The sequence below is a fragment of the Phodopus roborovskii genome, unplaced genomic scaffold, assembly GCF_943737965.1.
Source record: "Phodopus roborovskii unplaced genomic scaffold, PHOROB, whole genome shotgun sequence".
NCBI classification, from domain to species: Eukaryota; Metazoa; Chordata; class Mammalia; order Rodentia; family Cricetidae; genus Phodopus; species Phodopus roborovskii.
The window spans coordinates 13518099-13542534 of record NW_026126460.1 but is presented as its reverse complement, the minus strand read 5'-3'; the positions used below and the strand labels follow the sequence as shown (position 1 = coordinate 13542534).

Below are 24436 nucleotides of genomic sequence, written 5' to 3'. Positions count from 1 at the left end.
TGATTCCCATATGGCTTTTCAAAAGGCCTTTAGTATTGATTGTCTTTCCATATTCCCTCCTTTACCCTGCCTTTCTTCCTTCCTCTTAATTTAACCTTCCTATGCTGGTTTCTCCTTTATCCCTCTGTAGCATCATACTGTTTCTCCTTACTTGGAGCATCTCCTCCTCTCCCCTGGTCCCTCACTAGCTACTTAACCTCTGTGGTTATTCATATGGAAACACACATATATAAAAGCTAGCATCCAGATATAAGAGAAAACATTCAATGTGTGTCTTTTGGGCCTGGGTTACCTCAGTCAGGATGGTTGTTTTTAGCTGCATCTATTTGTCTGAAAATTTCATGACTTTTATTTTTCTTAATAATTGAATAAGAATTGATTGTGTAAATAGCACATTTACATTATCCTTTCGTCACCCGATGGACATCTAGGCTATTTCCAATTTCTGGCTATTATGAATAGAAAAACAATGAGCATGCATGAGCAAGTTCCCAAGAGTGGTATGCCTAGATCTTGTGGTAGATCTATTCTCAGCTTTCCGAGGAACCACCACACTGATTTCCATAGTGGCTGTATCAATTTGCACTCCATCAGCAATGAATAAATGTTCCCCCCTTCCCTACTTCTTTGCCAACATGTGCTGTCATTCGTTATATTGATCTTGGCCATTGTGACTGGGGAAAGATGGAATCTCAAAGTAGTTTTAATTTGCATTCCCCTGATGGCTAAGGATGTTGAACATTTTGAAAAGATTAAGGATGTTATTTTTGTATCCTTTTGTGAACTCTGTTTAGTTCTATATCCCAGTTTTTAATTTTCCTGATGTTCGGTTTTTCTGTTCTTTCGATAGTATTGAAATTGATCTTTTAGCAGATGTACAATTGGTTAAAGATTTATCCTCCATTCTGCTGAATGCCACTATGCTTGAATGGTGGTGTCCTTTGCTATGTCCAGAAGCTGTTTAGCTTCACGAGGTCCTACTTATTGTTGTTCTTAATGCCTTTGCTATCAGTGTCCTGGTCAGAAAATCCTTTCCTGTTCAATCCCATCCCCACTTCCTCTTCTGTCAGTTTCTCTTCCATCAGATTCAGGGTATCTGGTCTTTTGTTCAGGTATTTGATTCCTTAGAGTTGAGTTTCATGCAGGATGATAGATATGGATCTGTTTACATTTAAAGGCAGCCATCCACTTTGACCAGTACCATTTGTTGAAGATGTCTCTTGTTCGGTGTATATTTTTGGTTTCTTTGTTAAAAAAAAAAATCAGGAGTTTGTACATATGTTGAGTTATATCTGGCTTGTCAATTCTATTAAGTATTCTGTTGATCAGCGTACGTGTGTGTGTGTGTGTGTGTGTGTGTGTGTGTGTGTTCTGAGACAGAATTTCAGAATTTCACTATGTAGCTGTGGCTCACTCTGTAGACCAGGCTGGCTTCCAATTCACAGAGATCTGCTTACCTCTGCCTCCTGAGTGCTGGGATTAAAGGTATGCACTTACCACCACCTCAACATGTCTGTTTTATGCCAGTCCCATGCTGTTTTCATTAAAGTAATAGGACTTGAAATCTGAGATAATGATACCTTAAGATGTTTTATTTCTTACACTATAAGTGAGTCAGATATGCTAAGTGTCAGTCTTAGGATCTTCTGAAAATACTCAAATGCACAGGCCTTTTTAACTCTGTTATATACCATGATGTAGTATGTGCATATGACATTTTCCTGTATACTTTAGACCATCTTTGGGTTAATTATAATACTTTAAACAATGTAAATACTGTGAAAATAATTGTTATATTAAATGTGTAGGGGATTACAACAAGGTTAAAAAAAAAAAACTATATGTTCCTGTGGAAGCAGTTTCAGTATGATAGGAATTTTCTGTATGTTTCCTATAGCTATTGAGTTCTCAATTGTTATCATTTGTGATTGCTTGAATCTGCAGATGTTACAGTATCTATGGATATGGAGTACTAAACATATTTAAAAGTAAGTTACTTTCTGGGAAAAACACATAGGGATAATAATGTTAAAAGCTTGAACCTTTAACATATTCCAGGGATACCCACATTAGCTTTGTGAATTAAATAGTTGTGAGTAAATGTAAAGTGTTATGTTACTTTATAGAGGGAAGAATTGAGATTGGTCTCAGGTAGCCCAGGCCTTCTTTGAACTCATTATGTAGCCAGGGATGGCCTAGAACTCTTTATATTCTTGCCTGTGCTTCCTAACTGCTAGATTACTTGCATGTCTTTTATCTGCCAGGGATTTGTTTGTTTTTGTTTCTAACAAGAGAGAATATGATCGTATTTCAATTCATAATCTCTTTTCAACCTGGCATTACAACAAAATAAATAGAAAACAGATTATTTCATCTGTAATACATGATGACCTGCTAAGAACTAAGTTTTCAGTTTAATTTGACTTAAATTTAATGCAAATAGTCACATGAAGCACAATTTCAAATTTCTTGAGACCTGTTAATGTTCTTAAATTGATACCCGTTCCTGAATATAAGTGTGATATTTTGGGCAGAAGGAATCTGTCTTGTTTTAAAATTCTCCAAAATGGATAATCATTATAGAATTAGGAATAGTATTGCTTTTACTAATTGATATAGAATTAATATTTTTTTATAATGGGTAAAATGTGATAAAGTGATCATTCCTGTCTTTCGGTGTTCTGATGCCTCTACAGCTGAAATTTGCTTGGATATGGGAACTAGGGTATTTATTAAGCACACATTATTTTTCAGGCTGCCATTTTGCTAGTTAATTATATGTGATACTCTCATTTAGTTCAGTCAACCATGGAATGTAGTTGTTACTACCCTTATTTCACTTAAAAAATGAACAATTGCTCTGACATATGGCCATGCTCAGATCTGTGGCTACTTTCTAGATGTCAATGCTTCAGACATCACTGACACCATTACTGAAGACATATGTGCAAGCCAGATTCAGTTCCAAAAGCAGCTCAACCATGACATCTCAGGTGGAAAAGAAGTCAAAAGACCCCATCAGTCTTCCTACTAAATAGTATAATAGCCCTTGCTACCTCTGTGGACACCCAACCTAAGGTACAGTAGTCTGCTACTCTGGCCTCAGGTAACAGACCTAAATGTCTTGGCTCTGCCCTTACTGAATCAGAGCTACTGCACTTTACCTTGTGATGTATATAAATACACACAATTCAATATACATAAGTACAATTAATAGATGTCTCCAAATTATATTTGATATTTTATTAAAGGTATATCTTTAAACTGTCGTTGTCTTAGCATTGAGGAAGTGCAGTAGTTGATTTTGAGCTTGTAAAATTTTTTAAAGATTGTTTATGATATTAACATTTTATTGCTTTTAAAAACTATGTACTTCTCTTACATTTGAAAGTGTGAATTTTATGCATATCTGTTGTAGAGTAGAATGCTGTGACTATGTAAAGTTTAATTTGGATTATTTCCAAACCCCTTCAACCATATTGTTTTTAAACATTCATGGTCAAGCATCTAAAGAGAAAGGGAAGCCTTAGTAGCATATAAATATCTAAACAAAACATTGAAAACTCTGTAGAAATATCCTTCTATAGCTCAGTTTATTGGCTTTCAAATTAGCCCTGTATTCTGGCTACATCAAAAGATCTCGTTTGCAGATTCAATTGAATACACTCTGCTATTTCCCTTGTTATCAAATAAATTGAATAATGAAGTCTATCTCTAGATGATACTTTAAATATTATTAATAAAGCTAGTATATGTAATGCAAGTTCTAATAGTACTTAATAATAAAAGCTTGGGGTCAGACATAGGGGAAAATGCTGAGAGATCAAAGAGATAAAGGAACAAACCACAGTCGCCTATTTATTCAACTTCCTAGCCAAAAAGAGACAGAACTCCTATGTCCTCCCAACTTATCACTTCTTCCCTCACCACCATGGTTTACTAGTGGCTAGCTCCACCCTCTGATCTTCAGGCAAGCTTTATTTGTTAGAGTATAAATGAGATATCACCACAAGTCTCTATTAGAACTGAATGTCTTTAAGGACTTGCATCAAAGGAAAAGCATGCTATAAACCTTTAAATGGTGGCCTGGTTAATTTTAGGTACAAACATCATTGAAAACTATTTTTATAACAGTTATTATGAAGGATCAGACTTTAAGTTCCATGGGATTTGTTGCCTGGCACTGAAGTACTTTCAGTGTAAGTTCAGCTATTTGGCAGTATATAAGGTTATTCAAGAATATATAATGTATTTCAGAAATGCTTCTACTTTTGGTTAAGGTGCATTCACCTTTTCTAAGTAACAAAGGTAGTTTTATTTTGACTTCTGCTTGTTTTGATTTTGGTGCTGCTGAGGTAGTTTTAGTATTCTTTTAGCTCTTTCCAGAGCTGTTGTAGTGTTTGGAAGAACTACCAATAGGTCTCCATATGGTGTGCCTTAGCAGCAGATAGGTTTCCGCCAAGGTGTTTTAAATTGGAAGTTCAGAACTTTTTGTTGGATTTTAACTCCACTTTCCCTTCAGCTGGACCTTTATGTAGTGTTCAGTCTACATAATTGTCTACTTTTTGAACAGAAAAAGTATGGGTACATGCAAGTACACACACAGAATGCTTATTGAATTATTGATTTGTCCTTTGCAAGTATGTTTCAGTCTACTTTACAAATTCATAATGCTTTTGTTTTTATATGTACATAGTTATCAATGTTCCATATTACATAAGAATTGTATAAGGGAAGTTAAGAGTACTTAACAGACCATAAGTTTCAAAAATCTTTCTATTCTGTGGGTGGTGGCTGTGTATACCTTTAATTCCAGCACTGGGGAGGGAGGCAGAGGCAGGCAGATATCTGAGTTTGCAGTCAGCCTGGTGTGTGGAATGAGTTACAGGATATCCAACGCTACACAGTGAAACCCTGGAGTATTGCTAGGGTTCTAGGTTAATTTAATGTTCCACAGTATGCCACTCTTTCATTTGTATTTGAAAACCCTTTAATACCCTCACTCTTTAATTTTGTTTATCATTAGAATTCCTAAAGCTTATCTTCCTTCCTTCCTTCCTTCCTTCCTTCCTTCCTTCCTTCCTTGCTTGCTTGCTTGCTTGCTTGCTTTTTTCCTTTCATTTTTGTGGTTATGGGGCAGAATCTTGCTTTGTAGCCCATACTAGCCACTATCTTCCTGCCAACAAATCCCTAAGCCCTAGGATTAGGGGCATGAGTGAGCAGACAGTGAACACTTTAAGAACTTGTTAACTGATCTTAATGGCATAAAGTATTGTTGGAAGAGAGATTTATTAAGATAAATGCTAAGCTGTCATAGGAGGGAAACCTTCACATACATAGGATTGTTTTCCTTCTTCTCACCTAAAAGTTGGTAGTTAGGCATGCTGAAGTTTGGAGTTTGGGGAGGGCGTTAGCTTTGTTATCTCCCTAAGATCGTCTTGTTGCCTGCACTGATTCACTAACACTTCATCTCATTTCCACACCCAACTATTTTTAAGGAGCCACCTAATTAGATTTACAGGCAAGGTCCAACAGATGCACAATTGTTTTGGCTTATCTCTTATAGTCAGACTTTGAAACTTAGACTTGTATGAAGCATTTCAGATTGGGAAATAGTCTCCATCTGTTCTGCTCAGGGCTCAGAGTTCTGTTAACAAAAAGTTGAATTTGTTAGTGAATACTCTGATTTGTGGTCCTGTCTAGTGTTGAGAGTGGTGTATTGAAGTCTCCCACTCTAAGTGTGTGAGGTTTTATATGAGCTTTGAGTTTTAGTAGTGTTTCTTTTACGAATGTGGGTGCCTTTGTATTAGGGGCATAGATGTTCAGAACTGAGACTTTGTGTTGATGGCTTTCTCCTGCGATGAATACGAAATGACCGTCTTCATCTCTTTTGATTAATTTTGTTTTGAAGTCTCACTTGTTAGATATTAGGATAGCCACGCCTGCTTGCTTCTTGGTTCCATTTGATTGGACAATCTTTTCCCAACCCTTTACTCTGAGGTAATGTCTATCTTTGAAGCTTAGATGTGTTTCTTGTATGCAGCAGAAGGATGAATTTTGTCTTTGTATCCATTCTGTTAGCCTGTGTCTTTTTATAGGTAAGTTAATACCATTAATGTTGAGGGTGAGTACATTGATTGTTGATGCTTGTTTGTTTTAGGTTTGTTGTTGATAGTGGTATTGTGAATATATTTGTTCTGCTTTACCCTTGGTTTCTGATGTAGTTAGATTATCTGTTGCCTACATTTTTGTGGGCATTCTGGATGTTGAGGCTGGAGGATCATGAGGGTTGTTGGGGCTATAAGTCTGAGATTATCCTGAACTATATGGTTTGACTTTTCCCTCAAAAAAAAACCACAAAAAGGAAAGAAAAATGGCTAGCTATTGGGAGAGAAACTGCATATATTCTGTCTATTTGGTTATCTTTGGCCTTCCTTACAACCATATACTCCTTTCTCTTATATAAAACGTACCAGTTTCTCAAAGATGACAAGCTAGAATTACAGAGTAGAGTATTCCTCTATTGTGTTCAGATGTGGCTCATCATAATGTGATGAGATACAAATTAGTAGACATATTTTGTATCCCTCTTGACCTTCTGTTTCTTATATGATGCAGTAAAGACAAGAAGGTCACAATAAAATTCATACGAGAGCTAGGTAAAAGGTCAATGGGTAAAGTGCTTACAAGCATGAGGATCTGAGTTTTGATTCCCAGCTCACATGTAAAAATCTGGGTGTAGCATAGCTATAATGCCAGTGATGGGAGATGGAGGCAGGGAGATCCTGGGATAGCTGGCCACTGAGTGTAGATAATTGATGAACTCTATTTCAACCAATGAGAAACCCTGTCACCCCCATATCAGGAGCACATTCTAAGAAGGAACCTCTGGTTTCAACAGGAGCATCCAACATCATACACATAAAAAATTCATTGGTTAAAAAGAATAACGTAGACATTTACAATAGCTCCTGGTCTTGCTGTAGCAGTGAAGTACTGTTTTAGAGGGGCCCTAATTTTGCTATGGGCTGTTAACAGTTGTTACGTGCAGTTTCCCACCAGCCTGGTCCCAGAGCCATGTCAGTCCCAAATAACACACAGAGACACTGTATTAATTATAAAACTGTTGGCCTATTACTAGCATTTCTTATTGGCTAGCTGTCTTAAGTATTAACTTATTTCTATCAATTCTAAGTGTTTCCACGTGGTCTTATCTTACCAGAGAGAGGGCCTGGACATCTTCTCCTCTTTGTCCTACATTTCAACTCCTCTCTACTATATCTCCCAGAATCTTCCTTGGCGCCTAGTCCCACCTATCTTGCCTTCCTATTTGCCAACAGTGCTTTATTTATTAACCGATAAGAGAAACATATTTACAGAATGACATCTCCCATCTCCTCTTTTCTAAAATAAAAAGAGGGGTTTTGACTTTAATACAGTAAATTATATAACAAAACAATTATCAAATATGCTATAGTTAACAAAATTTAGTCCGTTAACATTTAGCAAGATTTAAAGCAAATATTCTATCATCTATCCTATCTTTGTGAGTCTAAAGTTTTATATGTAACTTATCTTTAATCCTAACTAAGGAAAACTATAACTATCTGTCTTCAACTCCATCAAAGATCACAGAAGGATAGTATATAAACTCTAGAAATGACAGAGACAACTCGCCTGGTCAGTTACCCAAAGTTCTTCTGTAATGTTCCAACTTCAGCCTATAGGCTATAGTGTGACTGGCAGACTCCTCAGCAAACCAGTTAACTTTAAACTGTCCACCTGTGTTGGCAGCTTGTCAATCACTTTTCTCTGTGTCCTGCAGACCTGTAGAATGTCTGGCAGACTCTTTCATGAATCAGGAACCCTGTAGCAAACACTATTCTGTTTTTGTAGCATCTCACTTTGCTATCACGAAATGTATTCTCTTATCTTTTGTGATTAAATAACTTCATAGTGTACCAGAATTGGATGTTACATTATATTCCACAGGGTTAGTTTCTGTTAGTAGCTTTTGCTAACAGAGTTATCAATGTTTCGATTTTTTTTTTCATATGAAATTATTAGGAGACAAAATCTCAAAACAGACTCCCTGATTTTATGTCTTTTTATAATTTTTCCAATCCTTCTTCAATGTTCCCTGAGCCTTAGGGGCAGGAGTTGTTTTATAGATGTGTTCATTGGAATTGGACTCCACTATGCAATTTGATAGGTTTTGGTTTTCTGTAATGGTGTCCATCTGTTTTAAAGAGAAGTTTCTTTGATGAGGGGTAAGGACTACACTTATCTGTGGGTATGAGGACAAATATGTAGAATGTAGTTAAGGGTTGTGATGGTTGAGTAAAGTGGTTGTTGTTGATTCTTCTCTAAGAGGCATAGTTTCAATAGGCCCGAGTAGTTGTCTAGGTTTCCAGTACCAGATACAATTTCCCTCTTGTTTATTAGGTCTTAGGTAAAATTATAGAGCTATTGGTTACAGCCTTGGTATGTGTGCCACTACTACACTGTTCGGGTTTTTGTGCCATACTAGTCATTGTGATTCATAGGTGTCATACCTGGATAGGATTGTTGGCTTCATAGCTCCTTTTCATGTTGCCTTCTGGTACCATAAAAGCTACTCCCCAGAGAGGAAAATAGGCACATCTTTAAGCTGGTTCTATTGTCCACAACCTGAAAAGTAATTTTTATCCCATTCAAAAGAAGTACACTTAAAATTTCCCCATCAATATCTTCAGTCATTATGACCAAAGACTTCTGTTGAGCATAGAAATATTAAGAGTAGGGACAATAGACTGAACACTGGGAATTTTCTTTTCACTCAAAAGAACATAGGCATCGTGGAAAGACTCCTTTTAACCTTTACATGTATTGATAACACATAGGGAAATATATCCTTGATCAAATGTCATGTCTTCAATATAATTCATCATTGAGGGTTTTTCATCCTTTACTGTAATGATGCTTTCTTCTAAAGTTTTGTCATTGAATAAAAAAAAAATGTTTCCATTTGTAGAAATTGTAGCAACTTAAGGAATTTCTTCCCTGGTTGTCACATTTTTATATTGCTTTTAAGATGAGCAATTAATAGCATAAGTAGCCAGCAAGCCCCTTCTCCTAATTTTCACTGGATTGGTACCTCACTGATCTTGTCAAAGCCTTCCTTAGCAATAGAGATTGGCAAACAGTAGCAGTGGTGGTACCATCCACAGTCTCCTCATCTGTGTTACTGGATATGCCTTGAACAAATTTAATATTTTACATTTATCTTTAAAATAAACTACCTTTGCAATAGTGATGCCATCTTTTGTTATTCTGAGACTCCTTTTTAGTAATTACTGTTCCTCACTTTGGCACTACAGTATTGGCTAAAAGATGTTGTTGGTAGGTTGAACATTAAGAGTTCCTGCATTGAACATTAGGGGTTTCTGCACAAAATGTTACATCTTGACATAAGCCTGAGTGAAATGATGAGCCAGTGTGTGAGAAACTGATCTCATCTGAAAAAGAATTGGAGGCAGTAGAAAACTTTCTGCACAATGTTGGTGGGAGAGCTAGTGGTGAGGCAGGTGTTCAGTCATGAGTGAAGGACAGACATGAACATTAAATACATTTCATAAGATATTCAGGCTAAGGAAAGTTCATGTTTGATTTAAACTCATATCTACAGGAAAGAAAGAAGGCCTGACAGGAAATGGTAAACATATGGATCCAGAATGTGTAAACCATACATTCCCACATAACATAGATGGTAAAAATCATCAATGATAATCAAATGCCTTTAAATAGGTGATTTTATAAATTGTATACCTTGTCTATTTATGTTATTTTAATTCCATATAGTAAATTACTGAGGTGATGCTGATAGGAATATGTTTGGCTATAAATGTATATGTAGAAAAGTTGGTATAAAATCTGTATACTATACCCACTTAGACTCTAAAACTTATGGCAAATACAGTACAAAGGAATCCTAGAATAAAGGAATAATGAACCACAGATCTTTGTTCAAACTGAGTTGATAAACATATATAGGCTGGTTAGGAAAAATGGCACATTATAGGTATTATGTGCTAATCAGTGAAAATGTTAGGACCAGATAGTTTGATGATTTGCAGTAAAATTATCAAAAATTACTAAAGAAATAGGTAAAGAAAATAAAGAAAACATGCTGGACTTTTTATCATTTAGAAACATACAATTGATAATTAACAATCTTCCCACATGGAATTTCAGTCATGGATATTTTCACTGGTCAAATATTTTGAAATAGGTGTACAAATAATCACAATTCTATACAAAGGAGAAAAATATATGTCCTAGTTTTCTTTGAGGCCAGCATTAGCTTGATTCTGACACTACACAAAAATTCAAGAAAGCAGCAGAAATAAAGCTTCTTTTACTCTAGCCAACAAAACATCTAAAATATCAAATAGAATGTGGCACAATATTTTAATCATTCCCATATATACTATGAGAGTAAGGAAAATGATTTAATACTCAATTTAAATAGAAATTAATATCAAAAGTAATTTGACAAAATTCAATTCCACTTAATAATGATAACATCAGTCTGGACTAAACAGGCCCTTTTCAAGACAAAATCCACTCAGATTACTGTTACATAAACATACACACCAAATCTGATTTAGTTCCTGTTTTGAAAGTAGTTATATTGGAATATAGCCACCCCTTGATGGGTATGTCCTGTATCTACTATTATATTACGAGGGTAGAGCTAAATAGCTACAGAGATCCAATGGGGCCGACAAAGCCCAAAATATTTACTGTCTGCCTCTTCACGGAAAAAGTTTCTAAACTTTGGTCTAAATGAACCCAATTCCAGGGAAGAAGATTTTTCTAGGTGAGCAAATACCAGTTGAGAAGGTTGACCCAGTTTATATTTCTAGGACAAATTTTTCTTTTCCTTACATACTCATCTCTTACAAGTAGTTTATGTTCTGTTTTTAGTCATCATGAATTTGATATATTAACAAAAGCTGTGTTAAGGGAAAGATTAAATCATTCATGTCTTTAAGTCTTGGTAATATAATATTGGAAAACAACTGCTTCAGTAACTACACTTCAAAGCCAGTATCTAGAGTGCAGGTTCAAGTATTAAAGTAGTTAAGAGCACTTGCTGCTTTTTGCAGAGGGCCTGGACTTATTATTTCTCAGCACCTAACTCTGTAAGTTCACTTCTAGGGCTCCCATGCTATCTCTCTCTGGCTTTCTGTGGCACTGCACATGCATGGTGTTCATGCATACAGAAGGCAAACATCCCAAAATAAACAAAATTTTAAGATAAAACAACACCAAGAGAAATTGAAGCCCAAAGTATTTAAACTTGTTATATTTCCATCTGCAAGTTAAGTGTTGACTATATGCAAGCAAGGATGGAAATTTAAGGCACTAACTGCCCTTTGGGAGACTTACTGTTTCTCTCAACCTAATGGTGTCCATGTACAGATGTGTTTGCCTTGTGTTTTATTAGAGATGGAAATACCGCCAATGGTCACCAACTGGCAATCTGTGGTTAATTTGGCACACCTCTGAGATGCAGGAAACCAGTATTCTTAGAAGTTTAACAGCCCAAACTTATATACTAATTACATATGCCTCAAATTGTACAGGTTCTGTGATATATCATCTATGTTCTGATAGGTTTACACTATAGTTATATCATTGATTATCATTTGTCATTCCTCAAAAAAGTCAACCATATATTTACTCTGTTACATCTTTACAACTTTTTTTTTTAAAAAAGGTGTTTTCCAGAAAGGAAGCATGTTGGATGAAAAAGCTTGTTTACTCCCTTCACATCTAGTAAACCAGCTTTTAACCATTCATAGTAAAGTATAGGATAAATTATCCATTGTGAAACATTCATTCCACATACCACAAAGCTTCAACATGATGCTTCATTTACATTTAATCAAGTGTTTTAATGTCAGTGTAATTTGATGGAATTTGTAAACAAAAAATATGTTGTAACACTAACTTTAGTGACAGTAACTTTATCAGAAGTATAATGTGAAGAAGTGAAAAGTTTTTTTCTTTTATATTTAATCATTTGTTATCAATTTCATAACCATGGCAAACTCAAAGTTCTAATGGAAGCAAAATATAATGGAAGAATTTGAAAGAAGACCTTTGCATTCCTAATGGTCTCTTCCATGAAGAACTTCACTAAATTCATTTGTTTTCAGTGAACTTCACATCTTATTTGTCATCTCTACTTCTCAGACTAATCTATCCAAATTGTTTCCATCAGAATAGGCTATAGTTAGTAACAAGTTAGGATCGTAATCTCAATGCTTGTACACAGTAGAGATCTACCGTGGCTTATGCCTTGAGCTATCCTCTACTATCTAGAATGGTTTTCTAGCTATATTATCTACACCAGTGGATTTGAAGCTCCTCAGTGTATAAAATGATAGACAGTTTGCTCATAGCCTGTAGATCATCTGTAATCACATGGCGCCAACCTAAGTAGGAAGAAGGCTAGAAAATATAAGGGTAGTACACGAGTTATTTGGAGACAATTTGTACCCCAGTCAGTTACAGCTTTCTTGTTTCTTATGTCTAACTAAAGCAGCCACATTGCTTGGGAAAACAATTTTACTACTTTTTAAGTAGCCTCTATTTTACACTAAATGAAATTAATCTCACCTATGTAAGTTGTATATGATATGGCTCTTGCCTTACTCTTATGATTGGCATTTAGTACTACTATATTAAGTACATTTTAAATAGGCACTTTTACTTTGTTCATATTTATAAAAATGTGATTTTTTAAAAACATGTACAAAATTTGCAAAATTATAATACTGACTGTAAATTGTAAATGTAATAATGCCAAGAAAACCCCTGCCACATATAGTATTTTCATTCATAACATGCAATTAAAATCTTTTGGAAATAGCCTTTTAGAAATATTAATATAAAATCTTACTATCATTGCTTTATTTGACAGGAAATTATTTCTTTAATATTTTTTTGATTGAGATATGAATATTCCATTATAAACATTATTATTGTTGTTTTCAAGACAGGGTGTCACTATGAGGCATTGGCTGTACTGATAGTTACTATATCAACCAAGCTGTCCTCTATCGAGCTCACAGAGCTCTACCTGCCTCCGTCTCCTGAGTGCTGGGATTAAAGGCGTGTTTTACGACACTTGGCCTTCTTGTTTTGGTTTCTGTTATACACTTTCTAAACTTTAGCTTTTTATAGTAGTTTTGGGTTCACAGCAAAACTGAGTAAATATCAGAATTCTTGTATAATCTCTGCCCCCACAAATTCACTAATCAACATCCATACCAATTACAATTACTGTTACTATATTGATGTTATTACCACCTGTAATTATCATTGTGGTTCATTTTGGGGTACATCCTGTGGTTTTGATAATAAATACAGCTCAGTACTTAATTTTAAAAACATAAAGGGTCATATGTTTTTCTGTTGCACATTTATTAGTTCTGGGTTATACCTTTACTTTTTTGGTGCTATTTTTTCCTTAGTAGCCATAACATATATGCAGTGGACCTAGCTCAGACCCACACAAGCTTTGTGATTGTTGTATCAGTCTCTGTGAGCCCCTGCTTAGTTGATTCTGTCCACCATGTTCTTCTGAGTCCTCAAACCCTCTGGCTCCTACAGTTCTTCATCCTCTGACCCCAGAGCTGCACCCAAGGTTTGGCTGTGGGTATCTGTATCTGCTCCCATCAGTTGCTGGATGAAGCCTCTCTGATGACATCTTTGCATTGTTTTTTTTTGTTGTTGTTGTTTTGTTTAAATTTTTTTTCCCAGTCTTGTTTGGTTCTATCCTACGTGTCTGGTCCTGGTCCTGCAGGAAGTGTCAGGTGTGGGCTCTCTCTTGTGGTGTGGGCCTCAAGTTGGTCCAGTCATTGGTTGGCCGCTTCTAACATGTTCTGAGCCACCATTAGTCCAGCACATCGTTCAGGCAGGACAAATTGTAGAGTGAAGGTTTTGTGGCCAGGTTAATATCCCAGTCCCTCCACTGGAAGCCTTGCCTGGTTATAGAAGATGGCTGGTTCAGGCTCTGTATCCTCCACTATAGAACAGATTTTACAGAATGTTGGAATTATCAGTTTTGTTTCATTTTCCCTATTGTTTCAGCCCTATGCAAGCCCTTAGAATTAATAACATATTAAATGACATAGGGATTACCTACCTACTGTTGGGTGCATAATATTGACTAAAGGCAAGTACTTGTGTAATAGCATGGTAAGAAATCAGATTATGTACTTTGTTAAGAAGTCATCCTGCCATCTTTGATGTAGTGTATGTAGATAGTTTGGAAAAGAAAGGGGATTTCGTGAAAGTAGTCAGGGAAGTTTGAAGAGCACTTTGAAGAACTGACTGACTTTGTGCTTTGACTAACAGTGTTTGCTTTGTTCACAGTAACTCTAGTACTGAATGGAAGTGGCTTGTAGACAGAGCGCAAGTTGGCAGCCGATGGACTTGGCTTCAAGCTCAGATTTCAGAACTAGAATACAAAATCCAGCAACTAACAGATATTCACAGGCATATTCGTGCCTCCAAGGTATTATCAGTGTTGTTTTATTTTTGTTTTAAGTTGTTACCTGTATAATTTCTCTTCATTTCTTCACACAGAATAACTTTTATTAAGTTTCATCATACATTAATTTCTTAAAGAGATGCTAAATTTGTGAAGCCTTTATTTATATTTGGTCATACTTTTTAACAATTAAGAACTAAGTTCCAGTTGATAAAAATAGTATACATTTTTTCAAAAATTATACTATTGTCATATATATCACATTTTACTACCTTTATCATTTTTATGTGTATAATTTTGTAGTATTAAGTACTTTAATAATCCATTTCCATAACTCTTTTCCTCTTTTAAAACTGAAAATTCTGTATCTACTAAACAATGACTGCCCAGTTTTCCTTCTCCCTAACCTTAACAACCATGTCTATTTACAAGTATCTCATATATGTAGAAACATGATAGCACATAGTAGCTTATTTTATAGCTTACTGACTTTCCATTTTATGTACATTGTAGTATAAATTTGAATCTCTTTCCTTTTCAAAAACTGAATAGTTGTACATCACATTTTGTTTATCCATTGATCTAGTGACAGATTGAAGTTGTTCCACGTTTTAACTGTTGTGAGTATACTATGAATAGAGTGCAAAAAAAAAAAAAATCTCTTCATGGCACTCTTTTCAGTGAAACATGATTTGTGCCTTTAATCACAGCACTTGGGGAAGGGAGGCAAGTGGATTTCTTTGAGTTCAAGGTCTGCTTGCCTGCATAGTGAGTTCCAAGTCAGCCAGGGCTCTATAGTAGAGAGCCTTTCTCAGAAACAAACAGAAACACAGCATTTGTTCAGTTCTTTGAGCTATACATCTAGAAATGGAATTACAGGATTTCATGGTAATTCTGTTTTTAATTTTTAATGAATTATATTATACATTTTTCCAATTACTCACATGTTGTGGCCAACATTTTGGGTTTTGCTTTTAAAGATAATCATACTGGATGTAAGGTGATGTCTCTTCAGTTTTGATTTACATTTCCTTAATATTATTATTATTAATGATTTTGAGCATATTTTTTATGTTTACTGGTTATTTATATACTATAAAGAAATATTTATATATCAATTATTTTGCCTATTTCTAATTGGCTTTGCTGTTGCTGAACTTTATAGGGTTTTTTGTATATTCTAGATAATAATTGTTTCTCTAATGTGTGACTTTCAGATCTTTCCTACCATTTTATTTTTACTTTTTTTATATTATTTTTATGATGTCTAATTTATCTATCCTATTTTTATCTGTGCCTTTTGTGTCCCTATGTTTTCTTCAAGAGTTTTATAGTGTTAGGTCTTATAGGGAGATAATTGGTCCATTTTGAGTTAACTTTTGTATGTGTAGTTAGAGTTTAACTTCCATGCTTTTGCATGTAGATCTCCAGTTTCTCCAGGCCTAAATTAGTTGAAAAGAGTTTACTTTCTCTATTGAATGGTTTTGATGCCATTCTCAAAATCATTTGACTGTATATGCAAATATTTTTCTTTGTTCTATTGGCGATGAACAAAATTTCTTTGTTCATTTAGGTAATGATTACATTATTTTAATTATTCTAGTCACTATAGTATCAAGGAGTCTTCCAGTTTTTGGTTTATGTTTTTGTTTATCAAATGAAAACCCATCATGACACAACATGAGGCACAGTGAAGGTAGTGTGAAGGGGAGAATACTCCAAGACAAAGAGCCTCTATGCAACAACCTAATTTCAAATGTCAAATAACCATTAGAAAGGGCAGTCAGACCCAAAAGCTAGCAGAGGGAAGGAAATAATACAAGGAGATAAATGGAGGATAGAAAAAAGTCAAAGGTTTGGAGGTTTGCTTGGTTGGTTGTTATTGAGAAAATTCTGTAGCCTGGCTGCCCTCAGCCAGCCTTCTGCTTCAGCCTCCTGAGTGTTCAGTTATAAGTTATGTGCTACCATTCCAGCTTCGAGAAAATCACTAAAACCACAGTTGGTTCTTTCAGCCAGATTTTGTGGTATATACTGATAATTGCAGCACTATCAGGACAGAGACAAACCTTTTTTAATTTATTTCCTTTCCTCCACTAAGCTATTAAGTTGCTGAAGTAAGATGTGCTCATGCCTGGGTCTTTAGTTTTGTTTCATTGGCTCACATGTCTGTTTAAGTGCCAATACACTGTTTTTATTACTATGGCTCTGTAATAAATCTTAAAATCAGGAATTTTAATCCCCTCAGCATTGTTCTGTTTGTTCAGAATTGTTTTGTCTATCCACGGTTCTTCTGTGGTTCCATATGAAGTTTAGAATGCTTTATCTGTTTCTGTAAAGAATGAGATGGGGATTTTGACTTACTGTGCACTGAATGTGTAAATATAGTTTTGTAGAATTGTTATTCTGACAATGTTAATACTAACAACCCACGAGCAATGGTGTCTTCCCATTTTCTAATGTTTGCCTCTTTTTTCAGACGTTTAAAGTTTTCATTCTAGAGGTTCCTCATTTCCTTGGCTTGGTTTTTTTCCTAGATATTCTCTGAGACTATTGTGAATGGGAGTGTATCCATGATCTCCTTCTCTTTACATTTGTTGTTTGTATATAGAAAAGCTATTGATTTGTGCAGGTAGGTTCTGTATCCTGCCATGTTGTTGAGTTTATCATTTCTAGAAGTTTTCTGATAGAATTTTTAGAATATCTATATCATCTGAAAAGAGGGATAGTTTTACTTCTTTTCATAAGAATATGTTTCTAATTTTTTCTTCATATTTTAAGTTTTAGTAACAGAGGGTCTCTTTGGGAAAATGTACAATGTATACTTGGGAATCTATATGCTGCTGTTGGATAGTTCTATGTATGTCTGTTAAATCTATTTAGTTCAATGTGTTACATCTTGTGTTTATTTACTTATCTACGAATAGTGAATTACTATTGTGGAATTATTTCTTAATTTTATTTTTTCCTTCATGTATTTTGATGGCCATTTATTAGCTGTATAAATATTTATAATTATGTCTCTACTGACTGACATTAGTATAGCTATCCTGTTCTCTTTTGATAGCTATGTGTGGTTATGTTTTTCTATCAATTTAAGTTTATTATATCCTTGTATTAAGTATATGTTCTAGACAGGTTTACAATGATACATTTTTATTCACTTCTACTATCCTGTGACTTCTGATTGGAGAGTTTAATTTATAATCATAGTAATTACAAGAGTTAATTTACTTTTGACATCTTGCCGTTTGTTTTCTATATGTTGTATGACTTTTTTGTGACTCATTTCCTGTATTACTGTCCTATTTTTGTTCATTATATTTTGTAGTTCATTTTATCCTAGGGCAAGGTTTCACTGTGAAGTGCTGGCTGGTGAGGAAGTTGATATGTAGATCAGATTGACCTTGAGCTTACAGAAGTTCTTCTACTTCTGCCTCCCAAGTACTGGGGTTAAAGATTTACAGCACTGTGCCTGAATTTACTTATTTTTGATGTTGAAAGTCCTTCTGCTTTTCCTCTGTGTATATACTATAATTATTTTCTTTGTGGTTACTAATTGAGATTGCTTCTAACTTTACATAATTTTAGCATTCTAATTTGAATTTATAACAGTACAATTTCAACAACATATAAAACCCTCTTCCTTTATAATAAAATCCCATGTTTATGTCTTTTATGCCACAAACATAAATTAATAATCTTTTAAATATACTGATCTCTTAAATGATAATAGAAGACAATGGCAGAATCACAAACTATTATTTTACTACTGCTAGCTTTTTATTTCCAACTTTTTTTCCTCAAAAATCTCCGTGCTGAATTTGTCTTCCATGTTTCTCCTGTATGTTGCTCTCTTTTCTCTGAGGGTCATAGATTGATTTCCTTATTTCATTAATCTATTTGAGTTGTCTTTGAAGTCTTTGATCACTTTTGCTAGTAAACTTTTTAGATATTTATCTGGAATTTTATCCTTTCTAGTATTTTTTTAATTTAGTAGGTATTACTTTTTGGAGTTGCTATAGTGGGCTCTTGGTTTGTGCATTTCTACATTCACTTTAGTTTGGATATCTCTTCTAGTTTGGGGATATCTGTTTAGTGATTTGCATAATCCTGTGTACTCAATCTCCAGTTCTACGTTTGATATGGCTCATTTTTCCTTTCCCCCTCCCTCTGCAGGGTAGGTGAAACTGTTGGCTTTTCGTTCTTCTTTTCAGTCTATAATTTGTTTCTCTGTAATTTTCGAGTGATCCATCAATTTTTTTTTTTTTTTGACAGATTTCCAAGCTCTGTTTCTGCCCTTTCTGTACTATGGCACAGGCATATAGAGACATTTCCCCTCTGTGTGTGTGTTTGTGTGTGTGTGTGTGCACGTGTGTGTGTGCGCGCGCGTGCTGGCGCATTCCTGTATATAAGCTCTCACAGGTTAGAAAGTATGATGGATCCCCTGGAGCTGCAGTTGTAGGTGGTTGTAAACTGCCCAATCTAGGTTCAGGGATCCAAACTTAGTTTCTCTGCAAGAACAATGCATGCTCTTAACTGCTGAGCTACCTCTCCTGCCCCAGTCAGCCAGTTTTGAAGAGAGAAACTATTTTCAATTTACATGTTTTCTATGAGGACAGTAGGATGTGATCACTTTTACTGTTTTTTTTACCCCCTAGGGAATAGTGATCTTAGAAGAATGTCCACTTCCAAAAGACATTTTGAAAAAACAAATACAGTTTTCAAACCAAGCAGTTTCATTAAACACTTCAGTGAATTCTCAGGCAACCCAAAGGGGCGAAGAGCCTTTGCCAGAGCATGATTTTGAAATGTCACCAAGTAGCCCTACACTACTTCTTCGAAACATAGAAAAACAGGTAAGCTTAGAGTCTTTTTCATGAATAACTTGAGATTTTGCTTCTTAAACTCTTTAATAGGGTTAGATACCACATATCCTCCAAAAGATACTTGTGTTGTTTAGCAGTAGTCTCTAGCTTATAGACCCAGTCCTTGAGATTGATTGGATCATGAAGGTCCTGACTAGATCAACCCAGTAATAGATGTGTAATTTGTTAGAAGTTATAAGCTAGGGTCTTGTTGGACAAAGTAGGAAACTAGAAATACATTTTTAATAAACAAACACTATGGACAAGTAGGCTTCATTTTAGTGAAACAAGGATGGTTTAGTATATGCAAATCAATAAATACAATATAGCATATAAGTACTCAGGAAAGAAATTAAGTAACTTAATGATACTTAACTGTACTAAAGTTTTAACTGTTCCTTTGTAGAGTGCACAGTTGACTGAGATCATTAACAGTTTGATTGCCCCTCTCAACTTGTCTCCAACTTCATCACCCCTCTCCTCTAAATCCTGTAATCACAAATGTCTGGCTAATGGCATTTCAAGGAGGTAGGTATTACTTGAAGAGTTTGGCTTCTAAATTTGGCTTATTTTAATTTTATTGATCTATATCTGTTACAGCCATTTTTCTTCACTATGGGCTACAATAGTAAAATCAGTAGATCATGGGTAGAGTTTAAGACATAAGTCAGTTCATAGGATTAATGTAATTATAAAACCTTTCCATGAGGAAGTGTAATTTCTAGGAATTTTAATGCTTCTAAAAATCATACTAGTGATAATATTAGCTATGGAAGTATTTCCTTATTACTATGATTTCCATTTTGTACATTTTTTCCTTGCTCTCCAGTTTACTGGAACTTAAAAAGGAAAGACCCTATTAATTATTAATATTAATAGAATGGCTATTCCATTCTTAAATTACATTAGTGAATATAAACCAAGCATTAAATAAAAAAATCTGATTATTCTGAAAACTTGTTTTATTTATTTTTTGTGGGGAGATGGCTTTTTCTGTGGCTTTGGAGCCTGTCCTGGAACCTGCTCTGTAGACCAGGCTGGTCAAAACTTCAGAGCTCCATCTACCTCTGACTCCTGAATGTTGGGATTAAAAGTGTGCTCCAACACTGCCCAGCTAAAAGCTTGTTTTAAAATATTTCTACAGTTTTATTTATGTGCAGTCATTTTTCCCAGGTTCTGCCATGAAAAATAGTTTTTCTACTGATTTTGCTTCCTTTTTGACTTGGAAAGTAAGACTTGCTGGTTGTACAGAGCAACTATAATAGTCTCATTTATAAGAATCCTGGTTTGGAGACTCATGGTGAAAGTCAGTTACAAGTTGAGTCATAAAATGATGACTGAACATTGTGGTTTCAGGCCAAATGCATTTTCTGTAACATTTTGCTTATCTAAATTATGCTTATTACCATGACTGTATTATTGGACACACACACACACACACACACACACACACACACACACATACACACACACACACAGAGTTAGGGTTTCTATTGCTGTGAAGAGACACCATGGCCACTGAAACTCTTATAATAAAAGCATTTAATTGAGGTTACAGCTTACAGTTTCAGAGGTTCAGTTCATTATTATCATCATGATGGGGAGCATGACAGCATGCAGACAGACATGGTGCTGGAGAAGGAACTCAGAGTCCAACATCCCGCAGGCAACAGGAAGTCAGCTGAGACACTGGGGAGTATCCTGAGCATAGCAAACCTCAAAGCCCGCCCCCACAGTGACATGCTTTCTCCAATAAGGCCTTACTGCAACAAAGCCACATCGCCTGATAGTGCCACTCTTTATGAGATTATGGGGGTCAGTTACATTCAACTCAACACACACACACACACACACACACACACAAACACACACTCAGAGTAATATAAAGTCACATAATTTGTACACATCTGAATGGTGATAATAGCCAGCTATTGGATTGTGCAATGATTAATAGTGAATATAACCAGATCTGGGTTCTGTTCTTGTGATAGAGTTCCAGTTGAGGAATAACTGACACCATCTGTCTCAGGGTCTCTATTGCTGTGAAGAGATACCATGACCACACCTCCCCATAGGGGCCATTTTTCTTTTAAACCATCTCACCATCATAATCATTCTGATAAATACAAATTTTAAATACTGATAAATGTTCTAAAGAAATTTTTATTGCTGAAATTGTCATTTTGGAGCCAGGCAGGCATGGTAGCTCATGCTTATAATCCCAGGACATGGGAGGCTGAGTCAAGCGGATTACTAGTCTAAGGCCAGCCTGTGTTATAAATGAGACTTTGTCTTCAAAAACAAACAAGCTGGGGAGATGGCTCAGTGGTTAAGAGCACAAACTGCTCTTGCCAAGGACCTGATGTTGGTTCCCAGCACCCATGCCAAATGGCTCATATGTAACGAGTACGGTTTTTCCGCCTGCTGCCCGGTCTTGTCCTGCCACTGCGCCAGCCCCAAATAACACACAGAGACTCTGTATTTGCTACAATGCTATTGGCCAGGTACTAGTTTCTTATTGGCTAGCTCTGCCTTAGTTATTAACCCATTTGTGTTAATCTATGTATGTCCACGCGTTCTTCTTACCGGGAGCCTGCGGCCGCATACTGCTCTCTCCAGACTCTCCATCTTGACTCCTCCCTACTACTTCCTATTTCCTCCTTGTCTCCTAGTCCCTCCTATCTTCCTTTCCTATTGGCCAACAGTGCTTTATTATTAACCAGTATGAGAAACATACAGAATGACATCTCCCATCATCTCCTCTTTTCTGTCTAAATAAAAAGAAGGGTTTTAACCTTAACATAGCAAAATATATTATACAACAGTTATCAAGTAAGAATCACAGTTAACAATATTATTTATAACGAGTACTGTTTTTCTGCCTGCCGCTGCCCGGTCTTGTCCCGCCGCCATGCCGCCAGCCCCAAATAATACACAGAGACTCTGTATTTGATACAATACTGTTGGCCCTGTTACTTGTTTCTTATCGGCTAGCTCTGCCTTAATTATTAACCCATTTCCGCTGATCTATGTATTTCTCTTACCGGGGAGCCGGCGGCATACTGCTTTCTTCAGACTCTCCATCTTGACTCCTCCTTACTACTTCCTATTTCCTCCTTGTCTCCTAGTCCCTCCTATCTTCCTTTCCTATTGGCCAACAGTGCTTTATTATTAACCAGTATGAGAAACATATACAGAATGACATCTCCCATCATCTCCTCTTTTCTGTCTAAATAAAAAGCGTTTTAACCTTAACATAGCAAAATATATCACATAACAGTTATCAAATAATCACAGTTAACACTATTTAGTCCATTAACATTTAGCAAGATTTGAAGAAAATATTCCATCATCTATCCTATCTTTGTGTGTCTAAAGTAACTTATCTTTAATACTAAGGAAAACTATAACTATCTGTCTTCAACTCCTTCAAAGACCACAGAAGGATAGTATATAAACTCTAGAAATGACAGAGACAACTCACTGCCTGGTCACCCGAAGTTCTTTTGTAATCTTCCATCTTCAGCCCATAGGCCATAGTGTGTCTGGCAGACTCTTCAGCAAAGCAGGAAACTTTAAACTGTCTTCTTGTATTGGCAGTTTGTCTGTCACTTTCCTCTGTGTCCTGCAGACTCTTCCATGAAGCAGATTTCTGTAGCAATGTCCATCGTGAATCATCAGTCACTTTTCTGTGGGCCCTGCATGTCCAGTTTATATAGCACAAAGTCAAACAGTCCAGACAAGAGCAGTATTTTGTCCAAATGGCTAGTCTTGCCATATTGGAAGTAAACTCCATAATGAGTTTCTTTAATGTCCATCTTCCTTTTTTGACGCAGGTGGTGTTACCAGGAGCAATTATGTCTCATTGTCAAGTAAAACCCTAATCCATTTTAAATGCCATATTCTGTAGGTCTTTGAAAGGTTTGAAGAATGCCTATCTATCTCAAATACATCTCTGTGTATCTTGAAAAACCTAACTAACTTAACTCTAAGCTTTGACTATCATAGGTAATTATCTATAATCTGTAGTACATTATACAATATGTTTCTGAATGAACTATATAAACACAATACCTAAACAAAAGGAGAAATATATACATCACAAAATTGACCTTAAATTGTATCAATAAATGAAAATCCATTCCAATACAAAGTATCCATATCTATACCATAATTCCCTTTTTACCTTTAAAAAGAATATTGGTTGGGATCATTACCCATTTATAACCAAGTCCATTTAAATGAAACCAAACATTTATAAACAATATTTGGGAATTTGGGCGTCGTTCTTTCCAAACTACTTCCTGCTGACAGGGGGCGCTGTCATGGGTGATCATGAGAAGACACAGAAATCTTGGCTGTGGTCTGCAAGGCTGCTTTGTTCAGCTATTTTGAATGTAGGATCACCTGGTCCTGTTTCAGGGGGTCTGGCTTGATCAAACCACACAAGTCTGGAAGGAATCCACAGCTTTTTATTTTCTGTGGAAACAAAAATAGAAATCCTTTTCCCCAGTAACTTGTCCTTAAACTTAAATGTTGGAGTCAAAACATTTTTAAAATATATAAATTTAATTAATCCAGCAGCATTTCCTTTATCAGTTGTTATTTTCTCAGCAGTCAAACAATGTAGAGACAATACAATAGCATACAGTAACCAGATTCTCTCTGAGCTTTTCATCTTTACGTGCCTTTATTACTCTGTTTATTTTACTTTTATTTTTTTTTATTTTTTGACATAGGGTTTCACTGTGTAACTCTTATCTGTCCTGGAATTTACCCTGCATACCAGGTTTACTTTGTAAATCACAGAGATCTGCTTGCCTCTGTCTCCTGAGTGCTGGGATTAAAGGAGTGTGCTACAACACCCAGTTTCTCTTTGTCTATTTAAAACCATTTTTTTTTCATGTCTACGTATATTTTAAAACACACTGTAAACCTTTAGAGGTTCTTCTTAATATGAATCTGTCTTTACTGTAAATCTTTATCTTCGTCTGGCCACAAGTCTTTTATCTGGTAAACAACA

At 35.6% G+C, this 24436-nt stretch overlaps 1 protein-coding gene across 7 annotated transcripts in view; it reads left to right on the top strand.

The window, feature by feature from the left end:
• The window catches only part of Kansl1l (KAT8 regulatory NSL complex subunit 1 like), an 84933-nt gene that overhangs the window by 21209 nt on the left and 39288 nt on the right, over positions 1 to 24436 (top strand). For all 7 annotated transcript variants that reach the window (XM_051190390.1, XM_051190392.1, XM_051190391.1 and 4 more), the window contains exons 3-5: positions 14431 to 14572; positions 19207 to 19404; positions 19820 to 19941. In XM_051190390.1, the coding sequence (XP_051046347.1) occupies positions 14431 to 14572; positions 19207 to 19404; positions 19820 to 19941 (462 nt within the window). The remainder of the gene's footprint in view (positions 1 to 14430; positions 14573 to 19206; positions 19405 to 19819; positions 19942 to 24436) is intronic.